The following is an 18,267-nucleotide window of genomic DNA, read 5'->3' as shown; positions in this document are numbered from 1 at the left end:
CCAGAACATCTGAAAGGTACTCTGTTGAGAAAGGCTGCTCTTGACCAGGGCCCTAATCTCCAAGTGACCTAGGAAAAAATATGGAGAAACTTGACTCTTGGGACACGCTGGCAAAATGGTGTCTCTCCATTTGGACTCATATAAATAAATCACCTTCCTACACTTCCCATGGCCTTATCACCTGCGGTATTATGTGTGATTTCTCATTGCAAGGGAGTCATGGGCAACTTACAACTGCCAGGAGCAGCTCCTCAGTGCCTTCCACATGTGCTGTATCAGGAAGATTTGGGGCATCATGTGGCACAACAGGCTCTCAAATAAAGATGTGCTCTTCCAAGCCCACACTCACAGCAGGTTTGCACTTCTGTCTTTCATAACATCTATGCTGTCTTAGCCATGTCCGTAGAATGGAAGGTGGCTCTAGGCACCAAGCCTGTTGGCAGACCAACTCTGCTTTACAAAAATGTCTGCAAATGTGACATAAAGGCTGGCAACATTAAACCCGCCATGTGGAAATCCCTTGCAGACGACCGGGATGTGTATCCATAGCAGTGATCAGAGGAGGAATGACTGCTGGGAGGAGAGCAGAGAAAAGAAATTCCATGTTGCACCTGTAGCAGCACAGCCAGACACCTTCACCTGCCCCAGCTGCAACAAAACATGTCTCTCCCATATCGGTCTCTACAGCCACAGCAGCTGCTGTAACCTTCTAACAGTTTGACTTCACCCACAAAGGTGCACTCCTCCATTGTCTCCTGAGACAAATGGATGCCAACCAAGGAATAATACTGGACTCATCTGGGATGTGTGTTTTCTTTGCATCATCTTGTTTCGTTCTGCAGAGCGGCATATAAGATATAACTCACTATTCTGTTAAATACCAGGTGTGTAGTTCTATTTCTCTTCTCAGATATTATCACAGGAGCATTTTGTCAATTCATTTCAGGAAGCTTCTCACAGAGATTATGCTTGCAAGCAGCTGGTAGACATATTACAAATATATGTATGCAAGCATACAAGTATCAGTGTGTGCCACCAGGTTTTTAAATCGTGAGGAGATTCTATCCCATCTTTTCAATCCATAGCACCACAGATTCCTTGGTATTCTTCAGAGTTTTAATATGGATCCTCCCTCTTAACAGCAGAAGTATTGTATACGTTGAGGAAAAGTTTGAGGGAAAGCAGTTTGTTATAAACAACAACAACCAACAGCTTCACTGTTCCTTTTCAAGTGTAGACAAGATAAAGGAATATATGTGGATTCTTCATTGTCACCCCAGTAATCTGATAGGGTATCAGTCTTGTATCCATATGATGAGGGCAACATCATGGGCCTCTTCACAGATACATTCTCAACTGTGCCAAAGTTTCCTTGCATCTCTAAACTGGTGCTGGACTTTGGGGGTAAAGGATAATCTCTGTTCTCTTGCTTTTTCCTTGGAAAAACTTGTTCAACGAATAGGCATGGGGAACAGGGTTTCTCTCTCTCTTTTTAGGAAACAAGAGGCCCAGCGGGAAAGAAGAAGGCATGTGTTCATAGGGAGCGAGCACAGAGGCAACATACGGTAACTGACAGAGAACACAGAGGCATTCACAAGGATGATGTTGTGGAGTCCACCACTTCACGGCCATTGCACACTGTTGGCACAAATTGAGAAGATGACCCTGTGGGGCAGAGAGCAGAAGGAGGTTTCAATGAATAGCAGTTTTTAACAATCCTGCACTTACCCAAACACTACCCTCTGCAAACCACCACTCCATCTCACCTGGTGGTGCTGAGTTCCCATGCATCATAGCTGAGCTGCCAATCATCTATTTTCAGCCATCTCAAATTCTAGCACATCAGCTCTAACACAATCATCAATACATTTCATTGATATAAACACTGAGTTGATTTGTTTAGAGCTTTTATTTATATACCATGCAATATGCACAGCTCTGTCTTCATCCTTACAAGATAGGTAAAGGACCCCTGAACGGTTAAGCCCGGTTAAAGGCGACTAAGGGGTGCAGCGCTCATCTTGCTTTTCAGGCCAAGGGAGCCGACGTTTGTCTGCAGACAGCTTTCTGGGTCATATGACCAGCATGGCTAAACAGCTTCTGGTGCAATGGAACACCGTGATGTAAGCCAGAGTGCACACACTGCCTGTGGGCTTCTCAGGGCACTGTTGGAGAAAGGAAGCCATCCAGTGGTAAGGGATAATGGGAGTTTCCCTCAGATCTGATACAGCAAAGCGCTTCTTATATGAAAATCCTGATCACATGTTGTCTCTGTCCAAAGGGACACAAGTAGCAAAGGAATGCAAGATGCTGTTTGTCACCACATTTTCTTCTAACATACTGCCACTGAGAAGTAGCAGATCTAGCAATAACACACCCTTTTGTTAGGACTTGGACACAGCTAAGAAAAATTATTATTATGAGTGTTTTATTCTTCCCAGAGGAGGGGATTCGCCACACTCTATGGCCTGTTTTGGATGATCATTCTAGGCTTCTGGAAACCATTGCCTTAGGAAGCCAACAATGGGTGCCAGGATCAAGTCCTCTTCCCTTCCTCTCACATGCCAACCTTGGTGTGGAGGTTTTGGCTTGTTTTAAGCTGGAGTTCCTCATCACATCTGAACCAAGAAACCAGGAAAACAAGCCAAAGCCAAACCGGTTTCCTGCTTTTGAAACTGAGTTGTAATGGCTGAACTGCAAGCCCCATGACATTTCTGCCCAAGTGTACCTTTACAGGGGAACAGGGAATAAATGGTCTGTGTCATTAATTGAAATGCGTTCTTGGCTTATCTATACTGTTTGCATACTGCAAAGTATAACATGCACAATACTGATTAGCAAAACCAAGCTGTCTTTGTAGCCATGTACTTGACCATGAACACACACAATTTTATACCTGTGCCAAAATTAGTACGCTTAGATTTGTACGTTTCACTCCCTCGGATTATTTTGTTTGTCACCAGGTGTTTCCAGATTAGGGTGGGAGGAGCTTAATTTGCAAATGGATAGTTGGCAATAGGTCTGTTCATTTGCTTGTCAGATTTTCCCTGGAAAGGGAAGATCCAGATTAAATGGTGTGCAGTGGGCATGTGGGCAATTCAACAAACCTGCACGCATAGGAGGAGCTCCAATCCTACAATAAAGACCCATTTTGAAGCACCCACCTTCATGGATGAATTACTGTGTTAGAATATCATGGGAAATGGTGCATTTGCATAGGAACAGTGGATCAGTTACAGAACATGGTAGACTTGGAACAGACAAGGTGGAGTATTTAATCACAAAACACAACTGGGGGTGTTACTCATTTTTATTCTTATGCTATGTATTTTATGTTTTAATGTTGTAAACTACCCTGTGATATTTGGATGAAAGGCAGTATATAAATTTAATAAATAAAAAATAGCTTATAAAATTCATCACCACTGTGTGGCGATGGGAAGTAGCTCAGATGTTGTAAATAAGGATTAAACAAATTCATGAATCCATCAATCGCTATTAGGCCCCAATGAGCCATTCAGAATGCAGAGAACAGTACCTAGCCGGGAAATCCTATGTTACTCACCATGCGAGTGGCTGGAGCTTGCAGCGGTCACACTAAAACGGTTGGTGGAAACACGATGGCTGGCAACATTCTTCTGGGGCTGGAAGAGGATGATATGTAACTTGGGAGTAAAGAGGCAACCAAGGACCACTGTGCCACTGAGGCTAACAGAGATGCACATGGTGGTGGTCTGGACCTGTGCAGAGGCAAAGGAAGAAAGAAAAACTGTGTGCATCAATCTGTAAGGTAAAGAAAGAAAGTGTTGTGTTTACATGTGTCCCTACTTATGTACCCCCGCATATAGGAACTACCCAAGTACACACTTCCAACTGGCAGAGAAAGAGGCAAGTACTATTTGATTCTAGACTAGAAGAAGCATGATCTTCACTTTATAAATCTTCCCAAATTGTATAAGCCTATGCAATGCACTCTGAGGAGTTCTCACCAACAAACCATCATTCTCTTGTTTTCCTAAGGGTATGTGCATTTCTGAAGGTTTCTTTTAAGGTTTGGCTTCTTTGGCATGTGGGCAAAAGCCATACATTACTAACCCAACCTACTCACAGTGCTGGTCGCTTAACTTGAAAAAGGGAAATGGGGAAATTAAAAGGGCAACCCAATCACATTCTTGAAAATAAAACAAATGACAACAAATGAAAAAAGTTGTTTCTGCCTAGGGCTGGGCATGTGTTGGGTCCCTTGTCAGCAGTCCTGTGCAGCACCTTCAAGACTAACTGATTTAAGCTGCTGTCTTATAGGTGCTTACCAGGTGATGGAGCAAACCCCACGAAATTCAGTCGGGCTTACTTCTGAGTAGACATGTGTAGGAGTGTACAGTTATAAAACTACACTTGTCCATATAAAGGTAAAGGTAAAGGTACCCCTGACCATTAGGTCCCTTCGCGGACGACTCTGGGGTTGCGCGCTTATCTCACTCTATAGTCCAAGGGAGCCGGCATTTGTCCACAGACAGTTTTTCTGGGTCATGTGGCCAGCATGACTAAGCCGCTACTGGCGAACCAGAGCAGCGCACGGAAACGCTGTTTACCTTCCCGCCGGACTGGTACCTATTTATCTACTTGCACTTGACGTGCTTTTGAATTGCTAGGTTGGCAGGAGCTGGGACCGAACAATGGAAGCTCACCCCATTGCTGGGATTCGAACTGCCAACCTTCCGATCGGCAAGCCCTAGGTTCTGTGGCTTAGACCACAGCGCCACCCGCGTCTCCCATACAAGGTTATGTCACACTAAACAAGTTAGTTAGTTGTCAGTGTAGCCTATTTTGTTATTTGGGTTACATGGATATTTATTTTATTTTTTAAATCAACTTTAAAATGTATTACTATAGCTCCCTTTTTGCAATCTAGTTCTACATACACTAACTCACTGGCTTCCATAAGGTGTGGAAGAAGTTGAAATTCCCTTCCTTTGGATTGCTAAGAAACAAGCATGCTATCTTCTGATAAAATTAATATACTTCTGCAGTTTTTGCGCTCAGTACATTCCCCACACTGATGGAAGACAACTCCCATGGCATATAAATAGATTTAATATAACAAATGAGAAATATGAATTGAAAGTTATTATCAAAAAGACTCAGGAACTGTCAAGAGATTCAGCTGATTTCATGAACATATACATATATATTTCTTTAAAAAAATGAATCCTTCAACAGATTAAGGAATTACCAAGATGAGTGTGTAGAAAGAGAAAGCAAGTCTCTGACAAAAAGCTAATAATGTCAACTACCAGTTGGTTCCTCTCCTGAGACACATCAACACAGTCTCTGAGGTCACAAGAGCATGTGATTTTCCAATCACAGGATGACATCTACTATTATTCCCTGATGCTTCCAGCAATAGCAATTGTCCTATAATTTTTGTGGTTCCTTAGATGGTGGCCTTTCACAGCTTAAGCTTGTGGAGGGCATTGGGGGATGACTATTGTAGAGTTTTCATAATCATAAATGCAGTTATCATACTAACATAGTATAGGTTGCTGGTGTCATGTCATAGGCCCGAATATTTTTTTTGTAGAAAAACACTTGTTGAAAACGTCTTGCTACTTTGTTCCTAGGGCTTCTAGCCTAGGATGATTTGCACAGCAGACTCAGTAATTAAATTAACAGAATCCCTGCCTTGACCTCCAGCTCCACCGAGGACTACTGTACTCAATGGCTGAGTTCGCATCAAGCATCTATAGATATAGATAATAAGTATCTTATCTTTAACATATGCACCTGAGGAATTGTTCTATGTAACTCAACATTCTCATCTATAGTAGCTGATGCAGCTGGAAGAGGGGCCACAGCGTCTGGTTTACATGCTGAAGGACTCGGGTTTAATCCCTGATGGCTCCACGTAGGGCTAGGATTGTCCCATGTAAAATACCAGAGAGCTGCTGAGTGGAGTTCTGCTCACAGAATTCTGCCACAAGAGTTGGGGAAGGAGGGGGATTTTGACTGTCTACAGGGCTCCTTTGCCAAAGGGTCAGATTTATGCATTTATCTGAGCAGCAGCTAGGAGAACTCTACTCTTGGGTAGAAAAATACGGACAGATTGTTTCAAACATGTGCTTTAAGCTTGGAGAAAAGCTTAAAATGTCCTTTCTCGTAGGTTACATGACAATAAGAGAGAGGAAACAGAAAGAGAAGACTTCACTTCCTCCCTAGTTGGAGGAAAGGGGGCATGTCCTGGCTGAGTCTATGAATCTAACTCTGTGATCTTAACCCCTTCATGCACTAACTAGCACTCATGCATAGTTATGTTTGACTGCAATTTCCCACAATGAGAACAGTGAAGACAAAGGAACAATTTCCCTAACAAAACAAATGGAGGTGCCAATGGAGAAAGCGTCACACCCATATTCTGTGTACCCCCTATTTCCCCCAGGAAAGTAGCTACGGTGTAAGTACGTTGTTTCTTTAAGATTTGCTGAGTATACATAATTGATAGAGTGACTGGGGCAACCCAGACAGATGGGCGGGGTAATAATAATAATAATAATAATAATAATAATAATAAATGACTTAGCTGAGATTAGCTCAGTTATCTGGCAAAGGAGTAGAAGCATACTTTTTAGTGATAGCTCCCCAGAGCACAGCACATGTTAGCTTTACAAGTTAATAAATATTACTACTTTTCTAAAAAAATAGTTAATTCTGGTTTAGGAAAACAACACCGCACTAATTTAAATGCATATTTGCCATTCCCAGCTTGTGGAAAGCAAATACTTCTTTGCATTTGACTATCTGGTAACTTAATGCAAGATGTAAAGTAAGAAGCAGCCCTTAATCCCACCACAAGTCCAGCGGTAGTTTTAATTGTACAGTTGCTATGAAACCACTCTTACAAGTTTCTGTGAAAGTGGGCTTGACATGTCATTGATCTGACCCTCTAGCAAAACTCTGATGAAACATTTCCTCTTGCTTTGGAGCCTTCTGAGACCAGGTATTTGGCAGGCTTAGTGAAATTTTCCTTCTAATTTCCTGCCTGTGGGAAGTCCTTTAGTCTGACCCCACCTGGGAAGATGAGAGAAATGCTGTTTTCCTCTGTCACCACCTCAAGCTCAGGAAATGGAGACCCAGCAATGCAATATCAAGACAGTAGGTCTCTTGCCACTACTAGGTCTTAGCAGTTTGCTGGACTAGTAGGGTTAAAACTTGACAGCAAGCTTCCTGGGCTGCAAAAGTACAACATTCAAGTTCAGGCTCAAACCTTGCAAACAGTTGTTACACACCTAATTTCTCCTGTGAGTTCATTTGTTGATTAATATGTGATACATCCTTGGTATCACTATTGCATGACTGGATCCCCTCATCTAATTGTGACTGTTTAATTATTATTTGCTGGTGTCTTGAGAGTTAATTGCATTGTGTACTATTATATTATAATAGATTATTGAATATTACTTTATTTGATATGATTATTTTAAACTTATGTTTTATTATGGTGCTTTGTATTGGATCAGATTATTATAAGGTGTATGTTTTTGTTGTTGTTGTTGCTGCTGCTTTAAACTGCCTTGTGCATAGAAATATAGAAAGGCAGTATACAAATTAAAAGTGGAATACAGAAGTCTCTTACCCCTCCGCCCCAATTTGCCTTTTGACTTGCAATTATATGCACTGAATGACCCATGTCTTTCTCCCAGATGAGTCTACCTCACAGGGTTGTTGTGAGGATAAAATTGGGAGGATGAGAACCATGCATGCCGTGTTGAGTTCCTTGGAGAAAAGATGGGATGAACATATTGTAAATGGTTTTTTTTTTTTTTTAAATGCTGCTTTGTAATATTTTGTGTTTAGAAACTTCTTGAGTTAGTCTAGTTTCAGAGTTTGGGATGGATATTGGAACAACATACATATTGTGCAAAGTGTTGATGAAACAGGGGTCCTACATTATTTTAGAGATGGTCAAATGTGCAGCACAACAGAGAGGGGTCCAAAGTGGGACAGCTAATGGCAGTCTTAGAGTACACATCCAAGCTTTTACTGGGCCAGCGCTACCATTAGGCTGAGTGAGATGCAACCTCAGGCAGATTTGAGGTGTCATGAAAGCACAGAAGATGGTTATTTAATTTATTGTTGCATTCTTACTGCCATGGATTGGGAGGAGGGACTTTTGCCTCAGGGATGTTCTGCCTCGGGTACCACAGGAACTTGCCAGCCTTGGGCTTTCTTCACATTGACATCTGCCTCAGGCAGCAAAATGTCTTCACCAGCCCTGAGCATGCTTGGGTGCTATGCTGGGCCAAACAAGCAGTTGGGGAGAGATGTGTGGGGAGATGGAGGGCAGCAGCGATGTCTTATAAAAGCTTTTATAGTTTTGTACTAGTTTCTGAAGTAATTCTGGGAGCTGAGGGCACAGAGGACCCTGTCACTCAGCACTTCAGAAGGTAGCTGCATAGCAGGATTTTCCCCTTAGCCTAATCAAATTACAAACTCAAGTCCCCACATTTCATGCAGGCAAGGTCCCTGCTTCCGGGTGGCTTCAATGGAGCTGTGCTATTCAGCACCATTAATAGCACACAGGTACTCTTTACAGAAATCAGAAAGCTCTAATAAGGTGCCTTTTGGGCCAAGTTTCTTACAGGCATCGTTCCAAAGTTTCTCACAGCATCATATTAACAAGCTCCCCGAAGACTTTGCAAGCTTCTCAGAAATGCCAAGTGCATTTAACCGAAGACCTTATGGAACAGGTGCCTGCCACCAGTACCAGATTTTAGTATCTATCCCTATATCAGTGACCCACCTCTACAGAAGATGGAACCCAGCCTAAATTGGGATGTTGCCATAGGGTGGGTTAAACCAGAAGTGGGCAATAGGTACATTTCAAGCTAGTGGTGGATCTGTGGGCTAGCTCAGTTCTGATACTGAAAGGGGAAACAAATTCATGGTCTGAGCCATGTGCTCAGAGCACCCTGTTCCTTAATGATCAGAATTAATTATCTTAATTCCATCACCATGCATCTCTATTTTGCATTCAACTCCAGCTGGTGAACCTTGAAGCTGCAGGAAAAGAATAAAGTAGATCCCAGAAGCCTGCCTGCCTATCCCTGGGTTAAACTGCCAACATCTTTGAAGGGGCTTCATGATGGAGGTTTGTTTGAATGTTGGGCAAATTAATCTAGTGTTCCCAATACCCACCAGCCAAGCAGACTAGCAAGACCCATGACTTTGGCAATAGTCCAAAGGAGTGACTGTCACCACAAATTCCTACACCTCTTTTTCAGATACCTCATCTTTTCCAGTGAAATTGCCCTAACATAAAACCAGCTGGGGGAAGCTGCAAGGAAGCGTTAACCGAACTCACCTGCCCAACAAGTACATTAAACACCACAATCCCTATTTTATGAAGGATAATGTCCCCCAAGGCCACAACAGGGACTGCTTAGCTTTCATATCCAGAAGATTTAAAAAAACCAGAAGCATATTATGATTCTTAAAGATTATTGCATTATTAACAATTAAAACTGTTTTCTGCTTTGGAACTCACAGATATTGAAAACGAACCTCTGTATGGTCTGCATAGCACATTGATGGCCACTGGGGGCTGCTGTTTCTCTAGCGAAACCAACACCAAAGGCAGGGTAGCTGTAAGGCCCAGAGAGACTGATGCAGTAGGAATGGAGAGTTGGAAATATTGTACTCATTTTAAAAATTACCTTAAGGTCCAGAAAGTAATTATTTCCTCGTCCCTAATTACCCAGTTGCAGATAATCATTGATGTTCATTGCTAGCAACGCACATTCTTCTACGATTCTTGAAAAATTATGCAACTTGCTGTTTTTGACACAATCTGTTGAGTTTTTTTTAAGCAACTGCACATTTGTGGGGGTGGAATGGGCCCCACACTCCCACAAAATAGCTGGATTGCTGTGTCTTCATTACAACATTAGCATGCTTACAAACATTCAATTCTTTTCAACACAAGTCACCTCTAAGTGCATTGGCCAAATCTCTGGCAATTCTCCAACGTGTGTCCAGATTGCAATTGCCTCCAATCTTTTCTGATCAAGTTTTTTTCAGAGATAGGATGAGGTGGGATCAGGATATGAAATGGAATACTCATAAATTCAACACAACCAGATCACTGAAAATGGCAGCTATCCCTCACTGATGAATTATTATGTGAACTGATTCTCTCTAAAGTGCTTTCCAGCTCATCAGTCTACAACCTAAGAAATGAAGAAATGCTCATTTGTTGTGCACTATCAAAATATCTTCTTTCAAGGTTTTGTTTCTGTTTTGGCTCCAGATCTGTCTAAGGGACTTTCCCACCAGATGAAGCAGGGGCAGCAATTTTCACAGATTCCTCCTCCTCCCTGTTGCCCCACAAAATTCTGCTTTGGAGGGTTCTAGGGCTAAGTCATTGTGCAAAGAAATCCTTTTGTGCAGTGGGACTCCCTCCCCACCCTCCTCCCCTCGTACCTGTCCTGAAATTGTCTCAGGGGATAAGAACTCCCAAAACAGTGGGGGAGGGGAGAAGAGAGGAGAGGGCGGGGAGGGTTGTTCTGTCTGCCAAGCTGTAATGTTTGTGCTGACTTTGATCCAACTTGTGGAATTAGTAACAAATAGGCTGTAAATCACCCCTTGAATAAATCTTTAAAATACCCCAGTACCAGTTTCTGTTCCTGCAAGGGAGGCTTTAAAACTGACTCACTATGGATCCATCAGCTGGGATAGCAGCAAAACAAGCTATACCTGCAAACATGTTTTTTGTGTTTTTCTAAACAACGGCACAGGAGGGCTGAAAAATTTCAAAGAGTGCTTTGCTTACCCATCCCAAACAGGCTGATATTTCACTTAATTTTAATTTTTTTTAATGCAACAAATCCAACCTAATCCCCACCCTTCACCTTCACATGAAAACAACAGAGAAATGCTGGACTGAAACAATTTGACAACACCATTTTGCCCGGTTGGTTCAGAAAACCTGACAGGATAGAAGAAGAGAAGAGCAAAAGAGTAGAGAAGAAAAGAGTGTACGATTTTGATTGGAATAACTTGACATAAAGTTGACATAAAGTATGGTTCCAGGAATGGAAAGACAGGGGGATAAGCCAAAGCTTCCAGAAATATTTTGTTGGAAGTGGGATATATGTAGTAACTTCAGCTAATATTTGAAGTATAGTGCAATAGCCTAATAGAGAGTTTCTAGGGTTCCTTGCACTCTTGGCAATGAGCTGTATTAGCTCCCCCCTAGAAGAAGAAAAAAACTACTACTTCAATAAATGACTACATTTTACACCACTCAAAGCGTCCAGAGTGAGGGCGGGGCAAGGGGCAAGGGCGAAAAAACCTGCACACTTTCGTGCCAGGGTGCAAGAAGGATGGGAAGCTTTTTCCGTGTTCAATTTCACTGTGACAGCAGTAGCATTCTGATTTTTTGCACTCCCCCTGGGCCCGTGTCCCTGGCGAAGGGAGGCTTCGCCAATCCCCAGGTATGCTTCTGCTAATAGTGTGGAGACTGAAAAGGCAAGCTGACAGGAAGCCAAATAGTCCACTATAGTTCCGGAAGTGGCTTTCATGTCACGTGAAAGCTCAAATGCAATGTGGAAATGAGCACTTAGCAAAATGTCATGAAAATGGAACAAACTGCAGTGTGAATGCAGCCGGCATGAATCTGCTCCACCCCCTCCCCCTTATTTTCTCCCTGTCCAACAGAATAAGGATAGGGGATTGGAAGGTGCCTGCCACAGGCTACTTTCCGCCCTCATTCGCAGCAGGAGATGACTTACCCTGTAATCGCTAGAGGTGACGTAGAAGATAGGCAGGAAAGCCAGCCAGATGATGCATGTGGTATACATGGTGAACCCAATGAACTTGGCCTCGTTGAAATTCTCAGGGCATTTCCTGGTCTTGAAGGCATAGACTGTACACAAGACTATCAAGAGCACATTGTAGGTGAGTGAAATGAGCATACTGGAGTCTTGGTTGTTGCACTTGAGTGTGACAATGTACCTTTTGTCGGGCTCGGTCTCCTTCCGAGTGCCGGGAGTCTCCACCAGGAGCCAGATGACGACGATAATGAGCTGGCAAGAAATCAGAGCCATGCAGATGACCACTTGGGAGGTGGGGCTGATGAACCTCGGGCGCTGCACGCCCTCCTTCACCCCGCTGAAGATCCGAGCGATGCGGTTGGTCTTGGTCAAGAGGGCCGAGTAGCAGACGGCGAAGGAGGTCCCCAGTCCCAGCCGCCGCAAGGTGCAGACCGCCGTAGAGGGCTTGGCGATGAAGATGAACGTCATGCTGTAGCACATCAGAACCCCGGTGAGCAGGATGTAGCACAGTTCGCGTCCGGAGGCCTTGACGATAGGAGTGTCATTGTTCTTCACGAAGACTCCGAAAACAAACAGGGTGGAGATGAAACCAAGGCAGGAAATGGTGACTGGTCCAATAGCCCAGACGTCCTTCCAGCGAATGTACTCTTGGGGTAGCTCATAGCATGCGTTCAGCATCGCGTTGGGCCAGTAGCCAAGTCCACAATCGCTGCAAGTGAACTCATCCAGCAGATATTCGTAAGGCTGGCAGGGAATGCATATCCAACAGCACATGTCTCCCGGCTGCATGCTCTTCATTTCATTCTTCTTGCAGGGATCACTGCACTGGGAAACAGGGATGGAGGTCTTCACCCAGGGGATGAGGCTTGTGTTCAGGATGAGTCCTTCTGCCCAAAAGCCCACTTTCTGATAGCGATACCTCCCGTTGGCTCTGTGGTAGTTGAATATATTGTAGCGGCCAATCCCATCCCCACAGTGGTCAAATCGAACTGTGCTTTTGGTGTCTAATGATGGTCGAAAGGGAGCTGTGAAGCAGAAGAGCAAAGACTCATTTGAATGATGGAAAAGCTAAATGATTAGAAAATCAAATGTCCACATATAATTGAATCACGCTCCACACGTACCTGTCACTCTCCTTTCCAGGGCATGTCTACAGAGGATTAACTACAAAGTGTTATCATACTTTGAAATAAATCTACTTCTGACTAATGGGATTGACAGAAAAATGTTTCACTAAGAGGGGGAAAAAACACATTTGTGCAGAAAATCCTGTTTCATTAGAATGCAATGTATAGAAACCCATTTTTGGTTATTTTTAATTACAAAAATCAAAATGGATATTCAGGACAACATGTTAGAAATGAACCAAAGCCTAATAGGGTGCTTTGTCCCCTTTGACCTTACAGTTTCAGTTGCAAGTACCATAATCATGTGTTTGAGCATGCTAAATGTGCTCACATTTTCTGTTCTGCTGTTTTTCTTTTCATTTTTGTTATTTCAACCCATAATTTCATGTTCCCAGGCATTGTGATGTTAGAGACGTGTGCCTGTTGCCCCTACTGTACTTGTTTGTATAGTCTCAGCAAACCTGTGGGTGGAATAGTCCTAGACATGACAGTACAGTGGTACCTTGGTTTAAGAACAGCTTAGTTTATGAACAACTTGGATTAAGAACGCTGCAAACCCGGAAGTAGGTGTTTTGGTTTGTGAACTTTGCCTTGGAAGTAGAACATGTTCCGCTTCCTGTTGAGTGTGTTCGATTTGTAAATTGAGTCCCTCACTGCTATAGGAAAGCACACCTTGGTTTAAGAATGCTTTGGTTTAAGAACAGACTTCCAGATGAAGTTTGTAAACCAAGGTACCCCTGTAGTCACATGACTGGCTTCATGTGCTTGTTTTTCCTTTATTAAACAGCAGCCACAAGCCCCCTGATCTAAACAAGGGCCTCAGAGGAGCCAAAAGGTTAAAGCCTCCCTCTACCAGCCTTGCAATCTCAATCTAGATTAGGGCTCTTCAGGGCTGCTTTTTAGAGAGAGATAACAGGCAAGAAATGGCTAGTTAGATGATTAACATCGTGTCTAGGGAAGATGCAATGTTGTGAGGACTTTCCCCATTTCCTCCTCCTCCTCATTATCAGGTTGTGTGCTATAAGGCTTCTCACCACAGTGAGTGCTTGCTGGTCAAGAGATGGAGCAGCAATGGAGAAAGGCAACTTTCATGCTAAGCTTTGTTCCCTTCTCAACAGCAGATCAGTGTTGCATGCAGACCCAGAGCCAGCAACCTTAGAAGGAATTTGATATCAAGCTAAAGCGAGCATTCTGCCAGGGCAAGCATTTTGGCTGGCCAAATGGAGAAACCCCACACCTCCTCCCTCCCATTGTGCTGCATGTGCCCATAAGGAAAAGTACATATTTTCCCCATATAATATGAGAATTAGCCATGAGGCCTCACTGACCACCTTAGGCCAAGGCTGCACCCTTCTTCTCCCATCACACCCCAAGCCTTTATTTTCCCACACCCCAAAGCACAACCTCGGCTTACCATCAAATGTCACATTCAGCATGAATTCCTTGTAGAACCTCTTGCCATTCACAGGCTTCATGGGGTCGCAGAGCTTGGTGGCATTGGGGCACAGCGCTTGGTACATGTTGTGCAGGCCGTGCGCCATTGCGTAGACCGCATTGATTACAAACATGATCTTGGATTCCTGCTCAAACTTGCCTGTCTTCAGGGAGAAGCGGCTACAGTTCTGGCTGTGGAAGCTGCACTGGAACTTGTGTTCCCAGAACTCCCGGAACCAAGGGTTTCGGCTGTTGTTGTAGGGGTCAAGGTTCCGGAAGTATACTGCGAATTCCTGCACCGGGTAGGAAGCCAATTCAATGGTGATGGCTCCCTCAGCTATTGGCTCACTGCCAGCCACCACACTCTCGAGAGCACCCCAGCCATCACTGGCCACCCATGTGAAGGACACGTTGATCCTCTGAGCGGCTGCCAAAAGCTCTCGGGCATCTTCGCTCCGGGTGAACAGCACAACCACCCTTGCACTGGGCTTCTGCAGCAGGGCTTTGATCACCCCGTCAAAGGTCTTCTTGTTCATGGAACGGCCCACTTTCTCAGAGGTGGCGATGCAGATGTTGCGAGCCCGGGCTTGTTGCTCAAAGGCTTCGATGCCTGTTTCTCCATAGTCGCCTTCTGAGGCCACTGTGGAGACGTAGGTCCAGTTGAAGAAACGCAGGATCTCAGACATAGCCTTCGCCTGGTAGAAGTCTGGTGGGACAGTGCGAGCGAAGTAATCGTAGCGAGTCTTGTCGCTGAGCTTGGCACTGGTGGAGGCATAGCTGATTTGGGGGATCTGGAATAGTCGCAGCAGGTTAGCCACCTGAAGGGAAGAAGAGGAAGGAAGGAAGGAAGGAAGGAAGGAAGGAAGGAAGGAAGGAAGGAAGGAAGGAAGGAAGGAAACAACTTGATGAGCAACACATTAGCGGCAACAGGAGAAATGGCATAGTTATAAAGCAGCAGTGGCCATGAAAAATACTCTACCTGCTCTGTAGAGGAAAATGTGATAATTTAAACATAATGCCCCAGAAGACTCCTGCTGACATTTGAAAGAGGAGGCAGTTCATAAACCTCATGTTTCCCAGATCCTAATTTGAGCAACTCTACCCTGAAAATTCAGTTTAGAAATCAGACCAAACTATGGTTTAGGAAGTTTAACTATGGTTTAGTTTGGGGCCTGAACTGACAAAACAAGCATTTGCAGTCAGCCAACAAACCAGAAACCACTGCTTGAAGTGGGTTTTCAAACTATGGTTTCTGCTGGCAGTGGTTTGGCATGACATCTGACTTGACATGCCATAGCTATGGATATCCTTCTGCCTTCAGATGCTGCTTCACCATGTGAAGGAAATGAGCAACATGCACTTAAGAAGCTGAGTCCAGAGAGGATGGAAAATGAAAACGCACTATAAGCTCTAAATTAAAGCATGGTTTGCGTTCTATGTGATTTTCAAACTGTGGTTCAAATTCTAAACTGCAGTCAATGCAAACCATGGTTTGGTGTTTAGAACAAAATTAATCATAGTCTGTCAGCATATCTGGTTTAATGAGATGTGGAAGAGAATGGAAGACCTGCAAGGCACAGGTACCCAGATGGCATTGCATAAGCTGGCATCTGAACCTTCAGCAGGCAATGCATACACACCTCCTAACTTTTTGGTGTGAATATGAGGACGAGCAAATTCTTCTCTAAAAATCAGAGCTCACATTCAGAGTAAATGATATGCTCTGTACCACACCGAGATGTAACTGCAGGAGTAGAGGGACATACTGATGGTCTAATATTTAAACCAGTGAAGGTTGGTCCATTAGGGCAATTGGGATGCTGCCCCACCAGCTTCAGCCTGCCTGCCTGCCTTCTTGCTTACATCCAGCCAGCCCAGAGCACTCCCTGCCAGCTTCCTTTTCTTCAGTCTCTGTGCTTCCCCTTGTAAAACTCAGAAGGAAGGTGAATAGGAGCAAAACTAGAATTAGCTGGTTCTGCCTGCCATTGACTCTGGCTGGCTCCACCTACTTCCGGGCTCCCTGCCTCCCCCTCCACCAGTCGCACCAGCCACCAAGGATTAAAACATTTGCTGTTGAAAGCATATCCTTAATATTGCAACCCATTTCTAAGGCATTAGGTTAACAGCGGTTAACACGGCTGACCTTATTTGCCTTGTCTGAGCTAATCATTTATGACACTGATGTTTCTTTACTATGGATTTAAACCGTTTCGTATGCAGTGAAAATCTTTGCACAAACGTCTGCTGGATGTTGGAGCACACAAAGAATAAATGACACAGAGTGACACATGTTCGGTGGGCACCTTAAGTCTGAGCCACACAGAATACAAGAAGTGTGATGTCCTGCAGTGTTGAAATGGCCTAAATCATCTTCCTGGACCATTGAAATTAACCCCTCGCTGAGATGAATAGGGCATTTAATGGGGACTTTCATTGTGAGCTTCTTGCAGCTTCTTACAGACAGATGTGAACTCATAAATACATGGATGGCATTTTGGACACATTTTCTCTGGAGCTGCAATAGCTAAAACCCTGGGGTTTAATCTCGATCAAATCAATAGGCATTTGCCACTGGCCTCAATGGGAGGTGGATTGCAAGTGGCAAGATAAGATGATGGCGAATTAGGTAGCAGCTTCATACGAAAATCTGATACATGTTTCCCACTATATGTTTTGACCTACATATGACTGACTGCATGGTTAGCCCTTTATAAGGAACTAGGCTAAATCACACCAAGCTACCACAGTAGAAAAATAAAGCAGGGTCTATTATGTGTTGTACTCAATGAGCCACTCTTCCCATTAGTTTCAAGTTACAGACTCTTTATAATTGGAGACAGCAAAATAACAAGCCTCTCTAGATTGTCAGCATCTTGTTTTGGTTTGTAAAATCCTTCTTTCCTGGCATGTGGAAGAGGCATGGCATTGATTGTCACACATGCAGGAGCACTTCTAACCATGACTGCACATGCAGCCATAACAAATGTATGCATAAGGCATCCTATTGACAGCCTCCCTAGCTCTCTGCATGCATAATTGGTACAAATGTCCATCACATTTGCAGGATATTGCTCAAAGACCGTACTTTGCAACAAGAAAAAGGCTAATAGAAACCTGCCTCTTAATATGAGAGCTTGCTCAAGGATGACCAACTTGGAATGCCAATTCCAAAATCATTTTGAATTTTTACTATGGAAGTATTGCAATTTAGGCTGTGGAGGGGCAGCCTGCCTCGCCTATATCCAATGCCACATATCTATCTGATTACTACGAAATAACCACATCAAGCACTCTCAAAATACACTACTTTTTGCAATACATCCAGGAAGAGGCCTTTGAACGTTTCTGATAATCTTATTCCTCTATCAGCATGTTCTTGCTCACTCCACCCCCATGGAAACTGAAATGTTGCATCCGGTCTATTAAGCAGACTCAGAAATTAACACCCCCTCCCCAGAACATATGCAATGCATGCATATATATAATGCAACTCAGTATAAGAAAGTAACATAGTATGTGTGCATTTACAGAGTACCTAGGGGATATGATCAAAGAAAAGGGGAGGGGGAACCCTCCTCTCTAAGGCAATCTTAGCAGAGAGTTGTTCAAACACCAAGTTATGAGCATATCTAAGGAGTCTGAACAGAAAGGAAGGACTAGAATTGCCAACTCTCAGAAGATGATGTCTGGTCTACTCTTTTGCATTAACAGCATATATATATATGAAGGCATCAGCAGGTGGGCCATTATCACCTACTAAAGTAGAATCTGTTGATCAAGCTCCTGTAAAAAGGACTATAAAAATATGGGAACCCTAGGAATAATTTTCCTGTAAATATAAAGTATTAGGTTTATTATTATTATTATTATTATTATTA

The 18,267-nt window shown here is 43.6% G+C and overlaps 1 protein-coding gene across 1 annotated transcript in view; it reads right to left on the bottom strand.

Annotated features, from left to right (window-relative positions):
- Window positions 1–523: 523 nt before the first annotated feature.
- The window catches only part of GRM2 (glutamate metabotropic receptor 2), a 79,774-nt gene continuing 62,030 nt past the window's right edge, over window positions 524–18,267 (bottom strand). The window contains exons 3-6 of the mRNA XM_083726528.1: window positions 14,370–15,207; window positions 11,787–12,853; window positions 3,566–3,740; window positions 524–1,665 (exon numbers count right to left, since the gene is read on the bottom strand). Of these exons, the coding sequence (XP_083582654.1) occupies window positions 1,592–1,665; window positions 3,566–3,740; window positions 11,787–12,853; window positions 14,370–15,207 (2,154 nt within the window). The 3' untranslated portion in view covers window positions 524–1,591. The remainder of the gene's footprint in view (window positions 1,666–3,565; window positions 3,741–11,786; window positions 12,854–14,369; window positions 15,208–18,267) is intronic.

This window comes from Podarcis gaigeae (genome assembly GCF_964106915.1).
Source record: "Podarcis gaigeae genome assembly, chromosome: 2".
Classification (NCBI taxonomy): Eukaryota; Metazoa; Chordata; class Lepidosauria; order Squamata; family Lacertidae; genus Podarcis; species Podarcis gaigeae.
The sequence above is the reverse complement of the archived record's forward strand: the minus strand, read 5'-3'. Positions and strand labels throughout refer to the sequence as shown.